The sequence below is a fragment of the Juglans microcarpa x Juglans regia genome, chromosome 5D (genome assembly GCF_004785595.1).
Source record: "Juglans microcarpa x Juglans regia isolate MS1-56 chromosome 5D, Jm3101_v1.0, whole genome shotgun sequence".
Lineage (NCBI taxonomy): Eukaryota > Viridiplantae > Streptophyta > Magnoliopsida > Fagales > Juglandaceae > Juglans > Juglans microcarpa x Juglans regia.
The window spans coordinates 8,632,281-8,659,709 of record NC_054602.1 but is presented as its reverse complement, the minus strand read 5'-3'; the positions used below and the strand labels follow the sequence as shown (position 1 = coordinate 8,659,709).

The 27,429-nt window shown below is 34.9% G+C and overlaps 2 protein-coding genes and 1 long non-coding RNA gene across 4 annotated transcripts; 1 reads left to right on the top strand and 2 right to left on the bottom strand.

The window, feature by feature from the left end:
* Positions 1 to 6,990: 6,990 nt before the first annotated feature.
* On the bottom strand, positions 6,991 to 8,204 carry LOC121265638. Its single transcript, XM_041169329.1, has 2 exons — positions 7,862 to 8,204; positions 6,991 to 7,022 (listed from the first exon to the last, which is right to left on the bottom strand). Exons 1-2 carry the CDS (start codon positions 8,202 to 8,204, stop codon positions 6,991 to 6,993), a joined length of 375 nt encoding a protein of 124 aa, XP_041025263.1.
* Positions 8,205 to 16,227: 8,023 nt separating this feature from the next.
* LOC121264207 (probable beta-1,3-galactosyltransferase 4) lies at positions 16,228 to 23,350 on the bottom strand. 2 transcript variants are annotated; one of them, XM_041167287.1, is made up of 11 exons: positions 22,965 to 23,350; positions 21,846 to 21,939; positions 21,403 to 21,437; positions 21,069 to 21,280; positions 20,881 to 20,944; positions 20,541 to 20,613; positions 20,269 to 20,389; positions 19,063 to 19,150; positions 18,851 to 18,976; positions 18,577 to 18,686; positions 16,228 to 16,758 (listed from the first exon to the last, which is right to left on the bottom strand). In XM_041167287.1, the coding sequence occupies exons 1-11, from the start codon at positions 23,081 to 23,083 to the stop codon at positions 16,610 to 16,612; spliced, it is 1,191 nt and encodes a 396-aa protein (XP_041023221.1). In that variant the 5' UTR covers positions 23,084 to 23,350; the 3' UTR covers positions 16,228 to 16,609. The 2 variants fall into 2 exon arrangements, with proteins under 2 accessions (XP_041023221.1, XP_041023222.1); XM_041167288.1 differs by having other exon boundaries at positions 16,616 to 17,433.
* Positions 17,828 to 18,161, top strand: LOC121264210. Its single transcript, XR_005940475.1, has 2 exons — positions 17,828 to 17,881; positions 17,918 to 18,161. It is a non-coding gene; the product is annotated as an uncharacterized LOC121264210 (long non-coding RNA).
* Positions 23,351 to 27,429: the final 4,079 nt, after the last annotated feature.

Sequence of the window (27,429 nt, the reverse complement as noted above, 5' to 3'; positions counted from 1 at the left end):
ACTGATTACTCTATAGTTTTTCTATACTTATAACATTTATTAAAGAAAAAATGCCAAAATATAATGGAACAGAATGCTTGGACTTTGGAGGGAAGGGAGCATGCAAGCCGGCAAACTAGCACAGGTAACTCCCAACTACAAGTCTTAACTCATTGATCTCCTCCAAAGTTAAGAAAACTATTACTTCTCTCTCTCTCTAACTTCTCTCTAGAAAAAAAATCCATCTTTTCGTTTAGTGTTGCCGGATAGAGCATCGGCTCTACCTTCCTCTCCATCTCCTTCTATTTTTTCTATTCTTTTCCACTACTTATATGTAAATATGTTTATATGCTAGTTTTTCTCTACCGGTTCAGATTTTCTTAGATTTGCTACACTCCGACCATGGAAAGTCAACACACACCCCACCATGAAGTTATCTTGCTGTCGATTTGTTGGGATGACGCAGAATTGCGCCCAAAATATCTATATGTAGGGTTGTAATCGAGCCGAGCCGAATCGAGCCAGGCTTTGACTTGCCAAGCTCGGCTCGACTCAAAAGCTTGAGATTTTTTTTTTATTTTTTATTCGAGTTCAACTCGATAAGCTTAACTCTCAACTCGAGCTTGAGCTCTTCTCACAAACGAGTTCGAGTCGAGCCGAACTCGAGCTCAAATTGTTTATTTTTTATTTTTTGAATAAGATTTAATAATTAATAAAATAAATAAAATAAAAAATCTAATATTAAATTTTTACAACTAACAAGTAGAACTTCTATTGAATTATAAAATTTTAAAAAAATTATAAATAACTAATATCTAACTAGTTGATATTTATCCAAAATAATAATATATTATATGCGTGTATATATTATTAATATATACACTTAATATGATAGTATATATCTATTTCATATATAGTTCCCACATACTAGTATATGAAATTATTAAATTTTATCGACTAATTATTATACAAATTATAAAATATACCTATGAAGTATATTCACTATATAGACATAAGTAATTAGATTATATATTATATATTTAATTATAAAAGTGGTATGCTTATATTATTAGCTAATACATATATATATGTATATATACATAGGTGTATATATATTTATCAATATATGAATGAGTTTTAATCGAGTTGAGTTAACGAGTTGACTCGAGCATAAACAAACGGGCCTTAACGAGCCTTAGTCGAGTCGAGTCGAGTTTTGTTGGGTATGTGTCATTTACAAATCAAGTGGGTATCTACTTTCATGAACGAGTTTTTTTTATTTTTCGAGTTCGATTCGAGTTTAGCCAAGCGAGTACCGAGCGGGTTATCGAACAGACTGATTCATTTACAGTCCTATCTACGTGTGGCTCTCACGCGTGGCTTGTTTCCGCACGTGGTCTTCAAGTGCCGCCGCACTCCAAAAGCTCTTATGGCTACATGTGCGGTACTAGCAGATTCCCCACCCTTCGATCCTTTAGATCGATCCGACCCCACTTCCATACCACCGGTGCGTGGCCCTCACGCACCACTCTAGAGGTGCGGGTTTACTGTCCTATCGTAGATTTGCTCTTCCGATGCTGGTCTATCCGGGTTACCGCTTTTCCTAATCGGTGATCTTGTAAAAGGGACTAAGGATCTCTTCAAAAAATATCTCAAGACAACGGACTACAGTGCACCTGCTTACACCGTTTCTAATGGTAGCTTACCTTCTGAACGTCTTTTAAGACGGTACCCTCTTTGTAGGGCTTGGATAGTGACTAAGAAATTGATCTCAAAACCCGTTTTAATTTTTTTTTTATCATCACCTTTGCACTTAGTTGTTGTATTGGGGTATTTGTTGGGGAACCCTACCCCCTGGCATGTATCATCTTTTATTTTCATGAAGTTTGCTTGCTTAGAAAAAAAAAAAAAAAAAAAAAGATCTCCTCCAGAGTTCATCTAGTGTTAAAAGATAAAAAATCACCTAGACACAATTATTTAAGAGTAATATTATTATGTCCCTAATTTATACTACCCATTTTGCTCTTTTGATGTGGTACAATAATATGGTGTCATGTGACTTTTTAAAAAATTAAAAAAATATATATTCAAAACAAAACGACTCCAAAAAATACAAAATGATAAAGACTAAAAAGTCGCGTGACGCCATATTGTGGTGTCACATCAAGAGACAAAATGAGTGGTATAAAGTAGGGAACATAGTAGCATTTTCCATTATTTTATAAATTGTTTAAAAAATATTATTATATTTTGTATTTATATGCATGTAAGTTATTTGATTTTAATGGGTTGAGATTAAAAGATAATAATAATATTATATATATAAATTATAAAATAATTGTGTCCTCATAATTTTCCGCCAAAAGGTTCATCAAAATCCACCATAGCCTAACAAGTATGGGTGCTACTCGCAACCCTCCTAGGGGGCGTTCCCGCACCCCGCATTTGGGGTGGGGTGGGGTGGGGTGGGGGGCTAGCCCCATACTCCGGGGTGGAGTCCCTTGTTCGAGTGCCAGGGGACGGATTTGGACCCCATCTAACCCATATAGGCTCATGGTCTACTAGTCCAGAACTTGTTTTTGGTCTAAAAAAATAGCTAAGAACCTATTTCTTTATGGGCCATTTTGGGCCCATATATTAAAAATTTTGTCTAAAGTAAAATGCCAAAAAAAAAAAATAAATAAAAATAAAAATAAAAACTATCTTATACAAATTACAAAAAATGAAACAAAGGTTAAAACATAAACCATAAAAATCTAACTTCTAACTATTAACTTCTAAGTTTTAACTAATAATTATAAGCTATTATAATAATACAAATTAATTTAAAACTATTACAAATTATCAAATAGTTTAAGTGAATAATAATATTTCAGTGACATTTAAAGACTAAAATTGTAGCAAGATAAAGACGACTTTGGCATTGACTTTGATTAGTCTTGAGATTGGGATTTGGGGGTGGTGGCCAAGTGAGACTATAAAATTTGAAAAACAAAATAAGAAAAAAAAAAATCATAAATACAAAGATTATATTGATATGTGAAAAAGTTTAAAAATTAAAAGTACAAATCATGAGATCAAGATGAGATCATTGGATTATGATTGGGCAAGTGACAGTGACATTACAAAAATCTGACATGATGGTATGATGCAAAAATCACATAACAACAAGAATCATAGTCATGAATATTGAAACAGTTTTGGAATTTCAGTTTTGAAACCTCAGATTTAATTTAGGAATTTTAGTTTTAAACCTCAAAACAGATTGGGGTTTCAATATTGAAACCTCTAAATTAATTAAGGGTTATGGATTAAAACCCTTTCACACAAATCTCTCTACATCACACAAATCATAACCCTATCCTCCAAATCTATTCACGAATCTTATCCTCCATAATCCAATCTGAAACATCCATTGTAAAACTCAAAATTAATTTAAAGCTCTCGGGATACTTATAGAATGTAGGTAAGAGACACACGGACTCGGCGACAGCTAACGTGAGAGATAGAGGTCTGTGTATGTGGGTGTGAGAGAGAAAGATGAGAGATTTGATAGAGAGATGGAACTGGAAGAGTCAAGAAGGAGGGGGAGAGATTTATGCATTAAACAAAGCGATGACGTTTTGAAGTATGTATACGTTTTTCTTTATATATATATATATATATGTATATATATTAGTAAGGGCACAACGTTCAATGCACGTTTGCCCAATTGGAAGAATAGGAAAGTTCTTCCTAGAATTAAATATTCTTTGTAAAGGCAAATTATTGCTAAAAATCGACTAAGAAATATGAATATCACAAGCAATAGGTAATAGTATATGATTGACTGTATAATAGACAGAAACATCAATCTTAATAATGGTACGGATTTATTCAAATTCACCATGCGGGTAAGGAATATGTGGATGTTTAAACTGGACATATTATATAGGATATGGCAAAGTAAATATACGAAGTAGTTAAAACCTGTTCATAAAGTACGAAGTGGAGGAATACAAAGTTAAAACAGATCGGAAATTGATGCAAGTTTAGTGAATAAGCAACCATGACAATTTAAATTACAGTCTTTGCAGCCAACAGTAGATACCATACCAATGTGTCATTCATTCATTAAAATAGAACACTTTGCAGTTTGGTGGGAGTCATATTTGGTTCACAGAGGTGATGGACAAGACATTAAATCTCCTATGATGTTATTGTCAAAGTCGATCTACTCTACTTCTGCGCCAAGGTGGAGGATCCATTTGAAACTTGTTCTGCAATATTTAAGAAATAAGATAGATGGTCTTACAAGAAATGAATTTGGAGCATCAACTGGTAAAAAGTAATTAACTTTGTATGAAATAATTAAACGGAATAGCTAAGGTGCAGTTTTGGTAAACATATATGTTAGTATACATGATTCTCATGTTGGCAACGCTTTGATTTTTCTTAAGGAAAAAAATTTCGAAAAGTAGGGACGACGAATTACACAAAATATAAACCAGTTTAGAGATTGACGCAAGGTTTATAAAAGGAAATCTCCACATGGTTGGACATATGTGTTTACGAATTGTTTCACTAGAAATTATTGTTCCAATATAGAAAAAATGTTAATATGAGCTGGAACTATTCAAACACAAGAAGTTTGATAAGATCAGGAAAAAAAAACAATTGAATAACTAAATGTGGGATTTTTAGATTAAAGAATTTGAACTTGTAAATGATTCGTATGTTGGATTGATGAGAAAGGAGAAAATTATTGAATCAACACAGAAAAATATTTTTTTTTCCACAAATAATTATGAGTACTGGTGGATTGTTATATATGTAGTCCATTTGTATCATATATGATTAAATTTATAGAATAGAATAAATAATATTTGTACAGAAAGGAGTAACTATAACAGCTTTTATCTTCAACTTCGATCATTAAAAGGGCGTCAAAAATGTCTAAAATGATGGGTTGTAAATATCAGACAGAAATCCATAGTTTGAATGTGTGATGCATGCATAGATGGAATGCCATTTTATCGGTGTAAATATTTTTGATAATTTCAATAATTATGTGGATATCGAACATTAAATGATGGATTCATGTAGCTAGAAAGGAATATACAAAGTATTTCTTTTTTATTTTATAATGACAAATTATCATAGGTTCAATTTATGCAATCTTTTTTTTTTTTAAAAAAAAAAGAAGAGTCGAAGATCACCTGTCCAATAGTAACCCCGTCTCAATTTATGCTATCCTTGCAATGTGTGGTTCTTTCAATACTTGAACACACACAACATTACATACACAACACTGAAACATTTCCTAATTTTTCCCCAACAAAACAACACTATCATCACAACCAACAACACCACCATTGAGAAACGAACAAAACATAATGCACTCACACAAAAGAAAAGTAAAACGTACATTTAGTTGGGAATTAGCCCAAAAAGAGTGAAAGTGGAGAGAATTAAACACAAGCAGTAAGAAAAAGTCCGAGGAATTGGCACAACCAGTTAACCTGATAGAAGCGGATCATTACAAGCACGTTACATAGGAATTGCATTTCAGAACTTTGTAGAACAGACCATACTCAAAACAATAAAATCAACAAGATAAATTCATAAAGTCTTTAAAATACTCAAATTTTCAACCACATGAACTGATCTCAAATATGCCAATGACAAGCAACAGAAATTTAATTGTGAACATTCACAGTTTAGAATGCACATGTAATCATAAGGCCACGATATTTAAAACATGTGCACATCAAATAAGACAATTGATTACCTTCCCTTCCAATTATATAAAACTGTGCATGATACATCAATGAATAATAAAATCCTCAATTATCTAACAAATTGAAATAAAACGAATAAAATACTTTTTCAGAATCAACAAATAAAAAGTTGATTTGATTTGTTTCATCTAATGAGTAGTGGCCCTGGAAAAAAATACATAATGGAGACAAAGAACTCCAACAAAGGTCTAAAGATTGTACGTCTTTCTCTCAATGATTAATAGAAACATACACAACAAATCTCTTTTTAGGAACCAACAATGTTTTATAAAATCCTAAATGATTATTTGAAAGATTTACCACTAATTAAAACACATCAGTAAAATCCAAAATATAGATAAATTTTAGACTTGTTGTTGTGAAATACTATACAAAGCACACATACCAACGATGACAAATAAAGTAAAAGCAACACAATCAAGAACACAACACACAATATACGTGGTTCGGCAAATTGCCTACGTCCACAAGAGCTGCAGAAATCTTATTAACTGGAGGAGATTACAATCACTCAATCTCAACTCACACTCTCTAGGACTTTTTGCTCTCTCACACAATATGCACTCACTAGACAATTGTTCTCTATCAAAATATGCTTAAGGCCATCCAACACAAGTCTAATATGATGAATATATAGTGAATGGCGCTGGAAACCTAATCTGGCAAAATCTGCGTACTTCGCTCGAGCGGAGTGTCGAGCACGACTCGAGCGAATAGCCAAATGAAGATTGGCTCGAGTGGAGTGTCGGACGATGGTCAAACGAACACTAGGGTTTGCGTCTCGCTCGAGCGGAGTGTCGAGCGCGACTCGAGCGAACTTCTCTGACTTGCATTTGCTCGAGCGGTATGTCGAGCGACGTCGAGCGAACTTGGCTCGAGCCAATTGTCGAGCCAACTTTCAGCAAACACTTTTTCAGCTCCAAAATCAGTCTCTACATATACCCCAACAATCTCCCACTTGGAGACTGGGTCTCCACATACCAGCCACTGTTTCCAGCCAAGCCCTATCATCTCTACAGCTCACAGCTCCCGTCTTCAAGCTAGAAGACGCACTAAAGTCAAGCCCGACTTCAGTCTTCCACATACATTGCCCTTAGGGCTACTCACAACTCCCACTGCACTAGGAGTATCCGATCTCGAACCGATCTTGGCAACTTTAGCCAACTTTCCCAGGCTTTCATGAGGAACGACAAAGCTGACTCCCTTTGGCTTCCTCACATGTTTCGCGCGATCAAGCCTGCCTTTTTGCACTCTTGTATTTCCCTGCATATCACTGGATCCTAATGTCAAATACAAAGAATTAGATCGCTTACCATGCGCTAAGACCAGCGCACCCTTAGTGATCTTTCAAGCTCCTCCAGAGAACGCTACTGCAAAACCGTTGTCATCAAGCTGTCCCACAGAGATAAGGTTTTTCTTCAGATTTGGAACATGTCTGACTTGTTGTAAAGTCCACACGCTCCTGTTTGGAAGTGTGATATGCACATCACCCACTCCCACTACATCCAATGCCTCTCCATCAGCAGCATACATCTTGCCAAAATCACCAGCAACATAATTTTATATGATTTCTCGATGTGAAGTGCTATAGAATGAAGACCCTGAATCTAACACCTAATCATCAATCGGACTGTGCACTGCAAGAAGTAAGGCATCATGAATTTCTTCTGCCACTACATTCACAGCATCATCATCAGAACTTTCTTGATTCCTGCAGTTTCTCTTGATGTGGCCCGGCTTGCCACAACTCCAGCACGTGATCTGCTGCCCAGATCTCATCTTACTATTTCCCCTACTCTTGGAGCTTGACCTGCCATGTCCTCTGCCTCTATTGTCAACAATCAGGGCAGATCCTGAACCCGATGACTCACCAAAGTCTTTTCTACGTACTTCTTCAGCAAGTACCATGTCACGTATGTCATCGTAGTTCAGTTTTGCCTTGCCGGTTGAACTACTCACAGCCATCCTCATGGCCTCCCAACTATTTGGCAACGATGCCAACAGAATCAATGCTCTAATCTCATCATCAAACTCAATCTCTACAGAAGACAATTGATTTGTGATCTTATTGAATTCATTCAAGTGTTGGGCTATAGACATACCTTCAGACATCTCTAGATTGAACAATTTCTTCATCAAGTGCACCTTATTGTTCGCCGACGGTTTTTCATACATTCCTGACAAAGTTTCCATGAGATCCACTGTGGTTCTCTCCTTACTGACATTGTGTGCCACTATTCTAGACAAAGTCAGCTGAACAAGACCTAGAACCTGTCGATCTAATAGGGTCCACTCAGCATCAGTCATGCTCTCCGGCTTCTTTCCCAATAGTGGAAGATGGAGCCTCTTCCCATAGAGATAATCCTCAATCTGCATCTTCCAGTATCCAAAATCAGTGCCGTCAAACTTCTCAATCTCGGGTGCATTCACTTTATCTCCAGTCATCATTCTCATTCAGATCTGACATTGGCTCTTGATACCAGTTGTTGTGAAATACTATACAAAGCACACACACCAACGATGGCAAATAAAGTAAAAGTAACACAATCAAGAACACGACACACAATATATGTGGTTCGGTAAATTGCCTACGTCCACAGGAGCTGCAGAAATCTTATTAACTAGAGGAAATTACAATCACTCAATCTCAACTCACACTTTCTAGGGTTTTTTGCTCTCTCACACAATATACACTCACTAGACAATTGTTCTCTATCAAAATATGCTTAAGGTCGTCCAACACAAGTCTAATATGATGAATATATAGTGAGTGGTGCTGGAAACCTAATCTGGCAAAATCTGCGTACTTCGCTCGAGCGGAGTGTCGAGCGCGACTCGAGCGAATAGCCAAATGAACATTGGCTCGAGTGGAGTGTCAGGCGATGGTCAAACGAACACTAGGGTTTGCGTCTTGCTCGAGCGGAGTGTCGAGCGCGACTCGAGCGAACTTCTCTGACTTGCCTTTGCTCGAGCGGTCTGTCGAGCGACGTCGAGCGAACTTGGCTCGAGCCAACTGTCGAGCCAACTTTCAACAAACACTTTTTCAGCTCCAAAATCAGTCTCCACATATACCCCAACACTTGGAACTTACATTGGACTGGTAAAAAACATTTAACTTAGATTTTAAGCTACAGTAATTTCAAAGACGTATCCAAACATGGAGAGGCACTGTTCATCCATCAACCCATATTTTATTCACAAATAATCATCAACGATAAAACTATTTCCCACTTTTTCTCTTTCCTTTTTCTCTCTCTCTCTCTATTTTTTTCTTCTCTTCTGATCTCTCCCTTTCCCTCCCTTCCTCTCGAGCCTGACACCTTTTCTCTCTATTTCTCTCGAGCCCGACGGTAACTTCCTCTCCCTTTCTCTTGTAAAGCTTCATCCAACAATAGGTTTCTCTTCTTCTTCTTCTTCTTCTTCTTCTTCTTCTTTTTTTTTTTTTTTTTTTTTTTCCAGTTTTGTTGTCCCTTTCTCTCTCCGTCCAGCCATTGTCCTTTCGTTGGCTTGGTTGAAGGACCAAACAACAACCCTTTGTGTTTATTCTACACCAATAATCGGTAGCTACTAGCTAGCTTCCTTCCAGCTTGTGCTACGACGCCTTTTGAGCACAAGAATTGTTGTGGCTTGTGGTATTTGTGAAGTGGGTCTTCTCTCTTTTGCTTTCAAAGATGAAGGTCACTGTCGTTTCACGGAGTGGTAGAGAAGTTATCAAGGGTGGCCTTGAGCTCAGTGATTCAATATGATTTTGTTCTCTTTCTCTTATTCGTTATCTTTGTAATTCCTAAACTAGTGTGGGTTGATGCTCTTTTGTATTTGATATATACTTCCAGTTCTGGATCCCAAGAAATCGAAGACACTTGATTCATTTGGGTCAGAAGGTGGTGATGGGTCCAATTTAATTGAAAGATTGATTTTTTAAAAGAGGGTTGCTAGAGACACAAAGGGATCCTATATATTGATGTGACACACTACTAGTGTGCCACGTCTCAATTCTTTCTTTATTTTATTTTTTTCTCTCTCTTTCTCCCCCATCTTCCCTCCTCTCCCTTTCCATCTCTCTTTCTCCCTCTCGAGGTGGTTCCCGACCACCACAGACGGCCAAAGGATGACGACTGTCTACCATGCAAGTCGTTGGCTTAGATCCCGATCGACCACCCCGACCACCTAGTGACGGCCACGTAGCGGTCAACCACGCACACAGTGTGTGAAATGTGCACCAACGTGCATGGCTAGCTGTCGTGAGCTCCATGCCAACGGTGCCGCTTGGACCACCGGCTTCTTCTGTCCACCCTGAGGTGGCTCTTGACCACTATGGCCAGCACAGAGAAAGGGCACCGGGAGAGGGCAGGGGTGGCTGGCAAGGGGGGAGGGGGAGAAAGAAAGAGAAAAAAATAGGGAGAGATGTGGCACACTAGTAGTGTGATACATTAGTGTGTAGAATCCCTTTTGTGAAATTTCTTTATGTCTATAGTATTTTTCTTTTTAAAAAACTTTCTTTAAATTATTGTGTTTATCCACCATCGTTTTAACGTTTTTAGATGGAGCCCAGGGGATGCAGTTTGTGATATGTATGTCTTGGTGTTAATTTGCAGGCTAGGGTAGCAGATCTGTAGAAGGTGATTCATCAGCGAAGTAAGTGCTAGATGTGGTTCCCTTAATTGTCACGTTATTTATGCAGATTTTTAGCCTGAACAACCAACTTCGCTTTGTTGGTCAGTTAATCAATGTTTAGCAAATTAGTTTAGCTTCGGTTGTTTTTGGGAGGCAATAGGGTTACTTTCTACTAGTGAGTCTCAGTAGTTAGTACTGATTTCATTTATTGGAGTTCGCGTAGTTGGTTGTGCATGGTCTCTAGATACAACTTAGCATAGTAGCTAGAGAATCAGAAGACGGGTCAGTGTTATTCTGCGCCACCAACAGAACTAGGATGCCCGTGTGCGGAGATTTCATCCTTCAAGAAAAGATGTCTGGCAAAGGCCAAAGAACAACGGTCCAGGTTTTACATCTTTATAAGGAGGTGTTTAAATTTTTGTGCTTCAATTCTCACCGTCTGTTTTGCTGTTATAAATAACTTATACCAAAAACCATTTTGCAGCCGTACTTATGAATCGCAGACCCCTTCAGTCTGCTTTTTGTGCTTTGATGGCTTTATGGTCAAAACTGCAAGAGAACATCATCAACTTTAGCGGTGAAGTTATACCTTATTAATTGCACTACTTCAGATTTACATTTACTTCTCCAAATTAAGGTTGCCTTAGATCGGACATCAATATCGCACAGCTGTACAGGATCTAAACAATGAGAACCCTAGCTAGACAAAAAAAAAATAAACGAAAAGATAACAAGAGACCAGGGTTTGGTATCGATGATAATATAAAGGATGGCGGAATGAGTTGCGAGGTAATTAATGCATTGCAGAGTTTACACGTGAAAAGAGCCATTAAAAGTGAAATTGTTCTCAAAAGAAGATGGGAAACAGACATGACGTCCAGCCTTAATTCACGTGAGGCCGGAAAGGACACCACGGCGAGCAAGATACATTGTTTGGGAGGGCTTGCCGGCTTGGGATCGAAATTAAGGTTTGGCAATAATATCCTAATTACTTGCTTCTGTCATCTTAGAGTACGAAGGGTTGTTCTCGTAACTATGCTCAAATCATTTTATTTAATTATTATATATTTTTTTTAATTTTTACATAAAATAAAATAAAGAATTTAACTTTTTCAAATATCAAAATAAAAATAATATTAAAAAAATATATTCTAATAATATTTTATTCAACTTTTAATTTTAATTTCAATTCATTTTATCTCATCTGATTTGTAAAAATAAACGAGACTGCCTAATTATTCTTCCTTTGATATATGGTTCTTTTATGATAAGAAAAGGAAGAATCCTATAACCCACACAAATCTTGCATGTACCCATATCTATCATATATATATATACTTCGACTTTAAACCGTAGATCGATTAATTTTCTTTGAAGATTAAAGAGTTTGATTGATCATATATATATATATATAGCAAGATTTAAACAGTCCTTGAATAGTACTTGAGACCAAACTGTGGTTTTCTGATTTTTTTCACCGAATTTAATAATTAGAATTTGATCATTTTGTACGTACTTTTCAATCAAAAGAAGATCATAATATAATTTAGCTAAGCCATCCATGGATGGAACCTAAAAAAGAGAAAATAATAGCACGAGTGACAGTAGTAAATTACTTGGAATAATTGAAATATTGGTTAAGATGTCAATTTTCTTTGGAAAGGTGATAATCCACGGTAGTACTACGGCTAGCTAGCAGCTTTAATTTGCTTCTTTTCTCAATCTGTTACTAATTCCAAGGCCGCTAGCGTTAAATCAAAGTTTACTTAGGCTAGGATTAATTTCCAGCTTAATTAATATAAGAGATTTCTACAAATTTATAATTAATTAATTAGTTGCTCGATCGATCGACTTTGGTTCAATAAAAAACTTAAGAGGTTTCTTATTAATTCATGATCTTTTTTATTTCCTCCAATTACTTGGTACCATTCTTTGAATCAACATGCATGCATGGGATTATATATATATATATATGCTTTTTCTCTAAAGTACATTAACCAGGTCTCAAGATATATAGTGATCTTATTCGATCCGCCTGGTACTGTAAATACAAATCAATAGGTCTAACAGCTAGCATTGCTTTCTTTCAAGTTTTCTCCCTTAGATATTACTACTTCTTATATATATGATCATTTATGAAACAAAAACTAATGTAAGGACGAGCAAATATTTATTAGAGAATCTTCCATCACATAAATTCATGCGCTGATTTCGAATTCCAGCTCTGATCTCTCTCTCTCTCTCACACACACAGACAAAAACGCAGGACATTGATTTCACTTGGTATTTACTCCAAGATTTGATTCATCTTTGTTCTGTCTATGGACAACACCTTTATGATCAGGAACAGTACGCTTCAACCAATAACATGAGTTAGACGTGGATTCTGACAACAATAATGAATGTGTCCAAGCATTGCCATAAGGCGAGGCCATTCTAGCTAGGGTCCCATGAATGATTCAAATTTCTAGGCCCCGCGCTTCCAACATTAATTAGTTAATTTGTGGTTTTACTTGGTTTCGATCTCCTAATTCCCTTACTTTTATGTCAGCCAATTTATATTAATGTTGCATCAGTTGTTTTATGATAATTAATTCTCCCTAACTATATATATATATATATATATATATAGTAAACATGAAGACAGCGTCGGGGCCGCGCGCATGCATGTGAGGTGAAACCCTAGCTAGCTATTATACCTTTTTAGCTTTTCCACCCATCAGTTTTATGCCCCGGCCCTTGCTTGTGATCTAAAATTGATAGTTGATCGGGGGGTAACCTAAGATGAGATAAACTACAGGAGCTAATATATATATTGCTAGATCAGGTGAACTTCAAAATTAAACAAACAAAGGTTTATAAATCCCTGGGAACTGAATAATTATCTACGTGCGTACAAGCTGTACGTATAACGATCGAGGAAACTCCGATTATATTATATACACATGCATGCATGTCAAATTTATACTGGCGTCGTACATGTAAATATTAGCTATGGTAAATCATGGAAGATCAAACACATTTGGGCATGTGAATGGCTCAGGCTTGACCAATCTTCTAACTTAGAAGGTGGTCGCGCGGTTTGCCATAATTTGGCTTTAATTTGGTAGAGGAAAAAGACATGGTTTTGCTGTAACTTTGCTTTTTAGCTCTTGATATCTTAGGTGAACTAGGAAAGTCGACCGAACTAATTTAGAGACTGTGGTTGTGGTGTCACGTGCAAGGCCAGTCTTCGCGTTGCATCCATTAGCTAGGCCGGGCTACAATTCAAATGCAACTTAAAAAGAACAGATTAATTAAGGGGCACTAACAAATTGATCAAGTTATTGATGAAATGCAAGTCCACTCACATTTTTTAATGTTAAAGAGATATATAACTATATATACATATATATATAATTAGTACTATATATATGTATGCCTCTCTTGATGTAGGTTGAAAGTGGGTCCCATTTGAAACTTTGATTGAATTAAGATAAATTCAATATTTCAGTTTAATTTTAAGTTGAGTCTAACATCTAAAATACTCAACTCTCAAATTATTAAACTCATCTCAACTCAAAATCTCTTTACACGTGGGACTCATAACCCTTTTCAACTCAACATCTCTTTATACGCGGAATCTATATTTTTCAACTTCTCATATATAGATCTAAACTCATTTTAACATTAAAACACATATAAACTCATATTAGATGATATCTACAAAACTCACTTTATCATTTAAACTCACTACTATTTACAAAAAACTCAATGTTTAAACAGGCCTAAAACTTTTGTAATTGCTGAGCGTTGATTGTTGACCGAAGCTTCTGGTGACATGCATGGGTCAGAATATAATTAGTTACCGCGGCAAAGGCATGGTCAGAAGCTGTCAGAACACTAAACCAAACAGTGCATGTGGTTAAGGGATTACTTTCTGCAGTGTCGGCTGTTACAAGAGAAACAAAACGAAGATGCCCAAAATATATTGTCTGTCGACCGAAGTTTCTTAGCTATATATATATATGCATGGATTTCTACGGGTTTTGTTAACATATATATCAGTTGAGTAGAAATTTTCTTTTCCATTTCCCAATATATGCATTTTTGTGTAGGGGCCGGGAAGAAATTGGTAATCTTTGTTTGAAAACTAATTTAATTTGACTGGAATTCAAAAGTTGGTTTGGTGGCACCTAAAGATCATTAAGTTCACCAACCAGGTAAGGACCTATTTTCTTAGCCTCTTGAATTTCAAATGTTGGTGACACAATACCAACATGCCCTCTTTTAATCCCATAATACAAAAATTGAATGATCAAGGTTTTGCCCTCAGCGAGCTTAGTTTGAATTCAATGCACCCACCACCTTACGTTGTGGGGTTGTTGGCAAATTCAATGCGACCCGGCCTCTCTCTCTCACTCTCCACATTAATATATGAGATTCTCGCAACGCATCCCACAAACAAACACATCACACCTTCTTTGCCGATCTCTAGCTTGTTTCTTCTGTGTCCTTGAAGCTATTCATTTCAGCCTCTTGAAGTTCTCTTTGTACATATGCTTGCAGGATATTTTTGTGTGTGTGTGTGTGTGTGTGGGCGTCCAGGAGCATCTCTTGACTCTTGTTTTCACAACTACGTTTATTCTTCTCCTAGACAATTACAGCAGAATCTGCATGATGAGTCTGTTCAAGGAGCTGGTTACGCTATCACTCAGTAAAATAACGTGAGATGTTGGCGCGGTTCAATCAGAAAACAGCACTCTCAGGCTAGAGCTCTGTTAATTTGATTGAGCCGTGCCAATATCACATGTAATCCTAGCTTGATCTGTGCATCACAACTGCTTCTCTTGTTTTGTTAATCTCTCTCTCTCTCTCTCTCTCTCTCTCTCATTCAAGGCATTTCGTTTTACCAGATTCGGCAGTGTGGACAGCTTCATGACAAGGTAAGGTTAGGAACAAGTACTGTAGTTCATCTGGATTTCAGCTTCTCTTGCAGGTTTTGGAAGCTCCAACAGATGAGAGAAAAAACATCATCCTCTCTACCTTATTAATTAGCAGCATTGTCTTTTTGCTAGGTTTTAAGTAACACCATATAACTTTGTATATAATATATTGGTCATTCTTTGAATTCCATTATCTTTTGCGTATAAATAAAGGATGATCGAAGCTCAGAAACAACATCATCATCAACAACAACAACAATAATAATAGAAAAAGGGGTTACTATCTGTAGTACTCTTTGATGCATGTGAGTTTTAAGTTGTACGTGTGGCGTAGGCTGGTAGCTAGGTACGTACTTAGTGAGCCTGGGTTTAGCGGAAATTCTTTTTGTATAGTTTACTTTTGAGTAATGCTACGGATCCCAAATTTTTATCCCCAAAAAATGTCCTGAACGTTATATTTCATTTTTTTATTTTTCTTTTCTTTTTTTCATGTATTTTTTTAATCATCATAAACATTTTTTAAAAAAATAAAAAATTCACAACATCATTAAAAAAATATTTCCTTAATCACCAAGAGAAAAAAAAAAAAAAAAAAAAAAAAAAAAAAAACCATTCAGACACTTCTTCATGACCCAAATTCGGATCCCAAAGCATTTCTGTTTACTTTTACGGAAAGGTTCAGCACCTTTTTTTGACATTAATGTTGTCATATAAATGCAACCTGGGGGTCTTAGCAGAGCACCCAGAGAGCAACTAATGAACTCCCAGGATTCGAGAGATTTCAATAGCAACTTCAGATCTTGAGGAGGCTAGAGAAAGAGGAAACTTTGAAGCTGCGGCAGAGTATTTAAAGATGAAGATCTTCTCTCATTGAAATGCCCTCAGCAGGGAAGCTGAACTTGTTGCTTTGAAGGGGGAAGAGCTAGACATTAACAAAAATTATATTATATATGAAGCAAAAGTAGCAAAAGTTGTTCACAAATATTACTACCACATTATTGAGCTCAATGGTGATGGCGGAAAACTAACAATAAAGCCCTCCCACCATATAAAGAATATAGATTGTAATTCTGTCCATTCTCTCTTGCCGCTATAGAGGTTGTCCTCCTCTACTAAATTGCAGCCTCGTAGGCAGCAAGACCTCTCTTCTCCTTAATTGTGATCTCTTATGCTGGTAGTGAAAACTTCCACTGTAGTCTATACTTACAAAATATGAAGAAATTGTCTAGGATATATAATGACCATTTATATGATTTTCTCTTCATGTATATGTATATCCTTCCTGAGTTTGGAGGAACAGCTACCTGTCTCTCAGAAGCTTGCAGTCAACAGAGCACTCTCATCCTCACCACACCGCTGGTGAATGTCCGAGATTCTTTCAACAGGCTTGCAAATCCCACTGCACTTCCAATCAAATGAAGCAGCACAGATGTTTCCGGCCTGCGCCTTCCACTCACAGTCTGCAGGAACACATCATCAGGATACACTGACTCTTACCGGAAAATCCATGCAAGCAGCAGTTCATTTTTTAAAATCTATCTTCGCCCTTCTGAAAAAATTGAAATTTTAGCACCATAGAGCTTGGTGCAGTGTTTCCATCGTAAGAACATTCCATAGAGCATATGCGTACTAATCAGGTAATCTTAAGTTTAACCTTATGGAATAAAATTAGCAATAATGGAAGGGACCGAGAGTCCATGATTTCTAGTGAACCAGGATCAATTCTTGAGCATGTTTGAATTTTGGACCAATGAATTGGTAGATTATAACAGAGTTGATGAACTGGTAGGCCAAATGCCAAACTTCACATAATTGTTTCTTCCTTATACTGAAAACTAATACCTGCTCCAACCTACTCAAGTTTTTATTTAAAATGGAGAGACAGTAAGAAAGCATAGAAAATGATCCATAATTGGTACCAGTTGGTGACAATAGAGACTAAAGAAAAGCATGATATTTGTGAAGAAAAAGTGTAACTCAGATTTCATTGAAAGCAACAAAACTATTTTAAGCCACACAGCAGCCACAGATTAGACTTGGCAATTCAGGATGTTGAGCAGAACTAAAAGCTAGACAAATCAGAGAGAATCAATTTTCTAACCCGGAGCCTGTCATTTCACAGACTTAATGGGTACCTAGTAATTACAATAGATGAACAAATGAACATGTATTCAATAAATATATAGTAAGATTACCTGACAGAAAATCTAAATTTCTATTCAAAATAAAATTAATATGTATTCAATAAATATTTAGAATAACTTTGAGTTATAGATAAGGTACGGGACTAAATAAAATTACGATATATAATTATAAAATAAATTCTGTTTAGATTTTTTATAATGCATGCAACGTTGTCCATTTCCTAACCAGTGTTTTATTTCTTCATAAGTTTATATACACCGAGTGGCTATGAGTTTTAGAAATAAAATTCCGAGTGTGTCTAGGTTTTAGAACACTGACATCGTGATAAATTCCTTTGCCAAAAAAAGATAAGAGTTTTCACATCCAGTATGCACATATTTTAAGGGTGTAGAACTGGGCCGGATTTTTTCCCAGTCCGGTCCGAAACCCGGAATCCAAGTGTATACGGGCGGTTATCCGCTCGGATTACACCAGGGCAGTTGAGAGAAACCCGAATCCGGTTACAGATCCGGTTTTATCACCCGGTTATCCGTAACCGGGTCCCTTTTTTAAAAAAAAAAAAAAAAAAAAAAAATTCATGCTTCCAATTAGTTATGATGTGAAGAGTAGCAGCATTGTATTAGTATAATTAGTCATGATGTATTATTATTTATTTTGTTCTTTGTAAATTAATATTTTGCATTGTGATATAACAACAATATTATTTATTTATTTATTTATTTATTTTTTAAAAAAAAGTGCTATAAAAGTATTTTTTAAAGTTTAAACAGTTTTTTTTTTTAAATATTAATAAAACCGGGTTAAATCAAGTTACAATCCGGATATCCGGATTTATAGCCAAAAAGGGAAAAAAAATCTGGATATCCGGATTGAATCTTGTTATCTGCCTGGATTATTTCCGGATTAATCCGGGCGGATAACCGCCCGGTTTTTAGAATCCGGATCCGGTTATGGCTGGATATCCGGATCGGTTGCGCACCCCTAACATATTTAGACAGATTTTTCATTTGTGGAAAGATATTGACAAGTTGCTTTATTAAAAGAAATGCTATTCAAATGGTAGAAAGTGGTCGCTATTCCTCAAAAAGGAAAAGGAAAAAGTAATTAAGCGACAAAATGAAACTTTACATTACCTGGAGGTGTACCACAACAAAGTCTCCTATCGTCCACATGCTCCACATCTAAACCAATTAACCAAGATCCTAATGCAACATCTTCGTTGGCATATTTGTGCAGTACATTCCTGAGATTATTCCAAACAACATTATCATCTGAAGATTAAAGATCAGCTCATTCAACTATAACAAGCTCTGTGGCATCGTAACCACCTGTTGGCTGTCAGCTCATTCAATCATAACAACTTCGAATTTTCTTTTAACACAAAAAGTAAAAACACTGAAAGCTTACTGGTTTATTGATATATATGTAGCCAAATCTTTTGAGATACCATATAATTGTCCTGTCGCATGACGGAAATAGCGGTTTCCCACCCCGCCAAATTTCCAATACTCTGGTTCATGGTATCTCACTCCCCTGTTGCAAAAAAGGACGATGAAGAAACCAGATTTTTATCCTTTACTATATATTCAGCTAGTTCAAAAACAGAAAAATCAGCTTACTTCCGAGCAAGAACAGGACCAGACTTCATGCAGCCAATATAAACTCGAGGTTTTATACGGTGTCTAGCTAGAATCGTTCCAAGCGTAGCTGCAGTATAAAAGTAAATAAACTCAAATGAGGTTTATATATATATATATATATATATATATAGAATAAAAGTAAATAAACTCAAATGAGGTAAAGGACCTAACGTATTAAAAAGAGTGATATTATGCACTCAAATAAATTTCTCCTTATTAGTAAACTCCAGATAGAGCTACGTATCAAAAAAAAAAGTAAACTCCAGATAGAGTCAATCGTGTATTTCAATAGTAGCCTCTGTGAGCAAATTTTGTGTGGTTCATGCAAAAATGCTTAATAATCAGAATCTAGTTTCCCTTATGGTTAATATTGGAAATGTTTTTAATATGGATAATAAATTTGAAAGGAGTAGGTATATCAACAAAACAATTTTGCTACATGGACATTATTCTCATCAAAATGAACTATCCATTAAACCAGTAATCCCTAGTGATGATCTAACCAGTTCGATTAATCTGAAGTGAGTTTCTCCGACAACCCACTTAGTGGAGAAATTGATTCTTACATGATTATAAATACTTTGAGCGCCACTATTGTTGCTATCAATCAATTATGACAATTACCAGCAGATAAAATACTTAGTACATAGGAATCAAAACATCAATGTTAGAGGACCATGAAAATCTTCTCCGGCGTTGATAGCAGCAAAACCAAAAACAACATGTTAACCCAACTATTTCTATATGTGATTTTTATGAATAAAGTGTTGATACACTTTCTATACCTTTTTTTAGCAATAGACTTCTATTTTTAGTTGTTTAATAAGCAGCCTAGTTTCTATGTCACACTTTCTGCATCTTTTGAAGGGAAAACAAAAAATTTGTAGTGCATTGTTTATGAGACTTATCACCTTTCATTCACAGAAAAAGAATCATCCTTCATTTTCAACTGGTTTATCTTCTTCTTCTTTTTTCTCAATAATTTTTCTGTGGCTGTGTTTTGAAGAAATAAGAACGATAGCTACACCACTTCTATAAAAATCAGAATACTCATCTCAAGAAACGTAGATCCTATAATTCTTATTTTGAATAGAAAACTAAGATATATAGCAAAGGAGTTTTTAGTATCTACAAATCACAAATCCAAGATGAATGAAAATATAAGGGAAAACTGAACTTTCTCACCTAAATTTACATGTACATCATCATCAACTTTAATGTAAAATTCTGCATCCCACAAGGCAACAGCAGTTGAAAAATAAGTCTTTGTCTTGGCTGATAATTCCATGTAGCCCTCTACATGGTCCTGGTTTCATATAATTAGCAAACAAATTTGAAGGCCTATTAATATTTCTGATTGGTCTATTACCATACTAACCAAATTTCAAATAACTGGCAGTTTCAGTAGCAGTTAAAACTTGTCCAACAGCTTAAAAAAGGTACAACAATAAGCTCACCAGCTGCAAGAAGTCGGCATGCAACATCTCCTCTGCCTTGATTGCTTTATCGAGGATACCACCAGAGGTCAAACTAATGAAAAAAGGACAATTAATAAGAAATCCATGTAATTTACTCTAGTTCATGCATAGCACCACCTTAAAGTAAAATTGGCCAATTAAAGAAAATGCAGAGCACTGCTCTACTGAGGCCACAAACTTTGTGTCTTATTATTGTAAAAGAACTAGCCAGGCTCAGCAGCATGAGTAGGTAACTTAAAGAATTTTGGGAACATGAATAAATGGGAACAAGTATATGTGGCACTAACTGGCAATAGGTATGAAGCTGTATGAAGATCACCTGTGACCTATGACAAAGCGTATCACTATGCCCTTCTCTTCCTCCAGCTTCTTTCTCTTCTCACCTGGTAATGTTTAATCCATGAAAACCCATTGATCACAGATGAGATATGACAAGAAAATAGAATAGCATATAACAGGTTCTCAATTTAGAGAGAAAAAGAGAGATATGGAGCCAAGTTAATGCACCTTGTGGCATCCAAGTAGCACGAATAGAATCTCTTCGTTTGCGGCTACTAAAAGCTGTGTTGATTCCTATAACCATAAAGTATTTTCTTTTCAAATTTGTTTCAATATTTTTCAAGCTTCCTGATATGGAAAAGCCATCCCTTGCAGATCCATGTGCTGCCCTAGCAGCTGTTGATTTCAGCTCCAATTTTGGAATTGTCTTGTCCAGTTTCCTGCATTTCGAATACAGCAATAAAGTTTCCATGTAGGTCAATGCAGACGCATATAAGGGAAATTGAGGCTAAACAAGCAACACAGTAGCTTGTTAATAACATGCTGTGTCCTTAACACTTACCCTATACTGTCATCGCTGCTTCGATGTATAACGTTCTGATGAGGCAAGAAAGTTAGAGAAAATATTGTTACAAATATCAAATGCAGGTGATTAATATTAAGAAGCAAAATTAACTCTTAAGATAAACAAATCATACATAATGCTAAGTATGTAAGAAAGAATGATCCCAGAAGCAACTAGAGAGAGTTTCAATCGTCTTGGTAACCAAATTTTCAAGGATAAGGAATCAAATGGCATTTTCAGTAACCCACCACCCAATCCTCTTCTCCCAAAACTAAAAATGAAGTTATCTGGACTTCCAAAAGCATTCTGTACTAGAAACAACATTTCCAAGCACTATGGTCTCGTTATAAAGTGATTCGTCAATATAAAAGCCATGGAATAGTAAGACTTCTATTGATGCATGACATGGTTCATTATTAGAAGTTGCTGAATGAACTCACAAATTGTGGATCACCATCAGATTTTATGTTTATTCGGGCATCTTCAAGTCTTGATGTCCTTGCCATATCTTTAGTCTCAGGCACCGTCCACATCCTGATGCAAAACCTTTTGATCAATATCACTTGCATGTGCATAAAAAATGCATAAAAAACAGCTGCCTTTTTTATATGTAAGTTACCTGAAAAAAGGAAATAAAAAGATAGATCCTCTTAGCAACTAGGTTTTTTTCCCCTATTTGAAATAATAATAAACTTTTATCTATTAAGGTGGAACCTGGTCATAAAGCATACAATTATAGGACCGAAAAAGGTAACAATAAGAAAAAATAAATTAATCCCATAAAAAAAAGAAGAAGAAATAAATTAATAAGCCTGAGAAGCAGTATTAAATATAATTTTTAGTCCAGATATAAGGGGGAAAATAACGGAATTTTGAATATCAGATGTTTCCATAATGGACCTAAAATGACAAGCACCTCCATCAGTTCACCCTACTCCAACAACTTGGTCTGAAGGAGTTGAATTTTTAATATCAGATGTTTCCATAATGGACCTAAAATAACAAGCACCTCCATCAGTTCACCCTACTCCAACAACTTGGTCTGAACGAGTTGAATTTATTTTCAGTAATTAAAACGATATGAAGCAGATATTTCGAACTCTTTGCAATTTCGCTACATTTCATGCAGGCAACACTCTCAACAGCTAATGATATAGATACCGGGATATGTCACAGTTTAACAAGCACAGAAAATTGGGAAGAAAACGAAGTACTGTGTAAAGGAAAAAAATGCAAAGGGACAGAATCGGTTATTATGTGATTCCAAAACACCCACATTCACAAACCACACATACTAGACTACACAGATAACATTAGTTCACTACAACGTCACTCCTCAATTAAATGCAAAAATTACCCGATTCACAAGAGCGGCCACTAAAGCAAGTTAAAGACATACAATCAAGATATATTCTTCGTATTTATTTCACAAAATCCACGCTTTCCACCCTTTACTGATACCCACTCGGTGAATTTCATAATCCAGCTAAAAGCAACCGCTTCAGTGGCTAAAAAGTGGAAAATTGTGAGAAACCGAAACCCATTTGAGAAAAAAATACCTGTCGGTGAAGAGCATTCCAGCACAGAAGCTGCCTAAGCACAGCAAAAGAACCCAGTTCCGAGGCATAACATTCTTAGCTAACTCTCCTCCACCCATTCCTCTACTCTTCACAGACATTCTATTGATTCTCTACACTCACTTAGCTCACCGACTCCAGCAACAAAACGATTTTTTCTCTTTCTTTTTATATTTTATTTCAAGTAGAGACTAGACAGTGCGACGAACCCAGACAACAAAGGTGAAAACTTTCAGTCTTTTTTTCACCCTTGCACACTCTCTCCCACCTTCAAAGGCCTCAAAGGTGCATACGAGTGAGGAAGACGCCTCTATATTGCACTTCAGATACCGATTTATTGAACCGTCCTTCCTTTGACTAAACGGTTTTGTGTAGAAATAAATAGTTTATATATGCAAGTTCAACGAAAAACAACCGCCGTTGCATGTAAAAGATGGTAACTGTGTTTTCATTAAGGTCTCGTTTCGCAATAAAATGATACGAGATGAAATAAGATTGAAATTAAAAAGTTAGAATAAAATATTATTAAAATATATTTTTTAATATTAATTTTATTTTAAGATTTAAAAATTTTAAATTATTTATTTTATTTTATATTGAAAATTGAGAAAGTTATAATAATTCAATGAGACGAGATCAAATATTTTCTAAAAATAAACGAAGCCTTATAAATAGTAGAGATGAGAGTTAAAAATTAAATAAAATATTTTTAAAATATATTTTTTAATATTATTTATATTCTAAAATTTAAATTATTTATTTTATTTTACATAAAAATTTAAAATAATTATAATAAATAAATGCGATGAGATTATAAAAATTGACAAATTTTGTGAAAACAAACCACAACGTGACATATATAAAATATATGTGGGGTGTAAAACTGTTAAATATATTTATGTAACCCTCCTTATTACAAAAGATAAATATTATATAAAATATAATGGTTGAGAGTCTCGTGACTCTCTCCTTAAATCATGATAATTCATGAATTAATATAAATTTAAATAAATCTAAACTTTATATTTCTTTATAAAATAATTTTTTTATGTTTCTCTTTTTAGACATACCAATTCTTATTACAAATACTGGACAGCAAAATGTGCATATTACTCACACGCACAAATATTTTGGCCATGATTTTGATCATGAATATTAGAATCGCGTATATAATTTTGATTTGAAAAATTCTCTTCGATATGCCCGTTTTGGTCATGACTCATCACGCTATACTTGGTGTTCCATGTTTCAACCTTAAAATCAGTCATTTTTCCCTCTAAATCATCATTTTAAATTACTATTTCTATTTTAAGTCATTTTTATTTTATGATGATGTTTATTTTTAGGAACGTTTTTATTCTAAATTTGTTGCTAGATTTTACTTAGATACTTATCTTATTCGGTATTTTATTATTTATCCATAATTGAAATCGTTTTTTTCCTTAACTTCTTAAATCCGGCTTGTAGGTTTGATGGAAATCGTGTAAGCAACGTATAAATAAATAAATGCAACATTATTCAGTAGTTCAAACTTCAGACCCTTGGACCAATTAATTAAAGCGTGTGCATGCCCAAGGGAAGCACTATTACTCACGTGCATGGTAATATACCCTCGAGAGAGTGGGCATATGGTACATGAAAAGTGTTATTTATATTTATAATTTTTACTCGCATAACATTAAGTAGGACGACTTGTCAATTATTAGTATATTAAAAATTATGAAATTTAAAATTTAAAGTTTTAAGAGTAATGATATATTCACAACATTTTATACAATATATTGTATAACAATGTGTTAAATGAGGAGTATTTTTATAAAATTATATTACTTTTATAAGATATTTTATAAAAATACTTATTATTTAACATATTATTGTATAATGTATTGTATAAAATATCGTAGGGAAATCATTTTCCATTTTGAAATCCGAAAATCGTGTTTTCAGTGTAGTGTACTTTCCCCTTTTCATCCATCAATGTCCAGGCTGGGAAATCCACCCACATTAAGATGGCCCCATAAAATTTATAATTTAATTTATATATACACACACCATTCTTATAATTTGATATTTGTTATATGAAAATATTGGATTTAGTAATATGGACTTTAATAATAACCTTCTTTATAATATGGATTCCAGGGTCAAACAGACATTATATAATTAGTATTTTTTTTTTTAACGATTGATCGTATATACAAATTAAAATGGTTGAGATTTAATTTCACTGAAGAAGAAAATATATATATATATATATATATATATATATATTAGATTTCAAGAATAGCATTATGAACTTATGTTCCAAAATATATAGATTTTATATGTAGTTTGTAAAAACAAGTAGACAAGTCAAAATGGAAGATGATTTTTTGAAAGATCATTTGATTGTTTATAATAAGAAATAATTGTTGAAAGTTTCACTATTAATATATATACATATATATATATAGATGATAATGGATGAATTTTATCATTCCAACAAAAACTATCGTACGTCAAGCATAATTTGAAGAAAATGATAATTTTTTTTTTCTTGTCTATTATAAACTAGAATAGTTTTTGTGTTAAAAAAATACTCTTTTAAAAAAATGAATTTAGAAAATAGTTATAACTTACTGTTATACGCACACAATCACATGCAAACAAAGAGAGAAGTGGCTAGGGGTGCGTAAAAATGATTTTGATGCCTAGGTCAAAAAAATATAATAGAGATTCTTTAAAAAGTAGAAGATGATCTCATTGTCATACTTGAGCAGGTATAAATAGAACCCACAGTATCCCCCTTTTAAGTATAGTAACTGCTTGATCTCTCATTTGAAATTCAAGTGACATGATAGTTATATGAACTTTACTTGCCTTTCAGAACGGTTAACAGATGACAACTTATTCGAAATTTTAGAGTGATTATCATCATATTATCTTAGTAGGCTGAGTTCTCAACTCAAGGCTTGTTGACCTAGGTTTGCCCAGAAGGCTGTCCAGTGGACTTATGAAAAGAGGAGGGAATTAAACCCCTTCCACTTACTATTTAATTTAATGTAATATTTAATTAATTATTTGTTTATATGATCTTTTATAAACATGCAAATTAAAATACCATATATATGTGTGTGTGTTTAGGTGGCTAGATTGCAGGTCTCCAACGCATAAGATCCAAGCTATTTCTGTCCTTGTTAATGACTATATATGTGTAGTACTGATGAAACTAGCTAGGAAGTAATTAATTAGGATAACAAACTTTGAAATTTAGGAACTGTGTTTGGTTAAAAAATGAGTGCACAACCCTAAATATATATGGAAGAAGCAATAAATTAATTAAATATCACTTATATATGACCGATTAGCAGACATTATTGTGAGTTCTTATGATAATTGTTAACGCCAAAACATAGTGCAACAATTCGGAAGGGGGGAAAAATCAATTTTTGGCCCCGTTGAGGTTGTTTTGGGTCTCGATTGGTGTTGTGATGAGCCCCTGGCGATGGTCCGGTACGGCTATACAATGTCCATACGTACATTTATGGCGGTGAACAGTGAATAAATACAGAGAAAATAAATAGAAAGAAACACATAAATTTATGTGGTTTGGCACTGAGCCTACATCCATGGGAGTTCAGGGAGGGAATAATCTACTATAATATACTTGTTTACAGTCTCTCATGGTCTCTTGTTCTCACTGTACAATAGAGATATGAGTTCTATCCTTTACCTGGAGTCTTTATGGTAAGGTTGAAGGATGTGAAGTCTCGAAGAAGCCTGACCAAAAGTTCCTGAAGTCATATGTGTCCGTCCATTTTATCTCTTGCCCCCTTGCTTTATATCATTTCTCTTTGTTTTATGTCACATCATTATTTTTTTCTCCTAACACTGCACTCTGTCAGCCATTTATTTTCTCATTTTCTCTCTCTTTCTTTCTTCCTAATGAGTCTCCCTATTGGATTGGGCCTAAAAAATACATGGACTTGTTATATTTTATCACTTACATACAAGAAAATTAAAAGAGTGATTAGGTGGTCCTGTAAATTATTGGAGAGGGCAGATGCTCAACTTGTGAACATTAGAGGTGGTTATTGAAAGAAGTAAGGAAAAAAAAAATGATTGATATTCGTGTCGGCAAAAGGGGATAAGCAGCTACATGGGGACCTGAGAATCTTTGAATCTGTGTGCGTATATATATAGTATAGATACTAGAAAAATAAGGAATCTGTCCATGGAAGAGCAACATGAGGATTCTCTTTAGGAACTTTACTAATTATTGGTGGTCCCTAGCATCTTATTCGAAGGAGATAGATTTTTATTCTTCGAAATATGTTTGGGGAAGATTCATTTCGTGGCTACGTTTGGACGTTATGGTAAACTCAAATGATTTGTAAATAATAATAAAAAATAATAAATAATTTATAAATAATAATGAACTATTTATAAATAATAGCCAAATACAGTC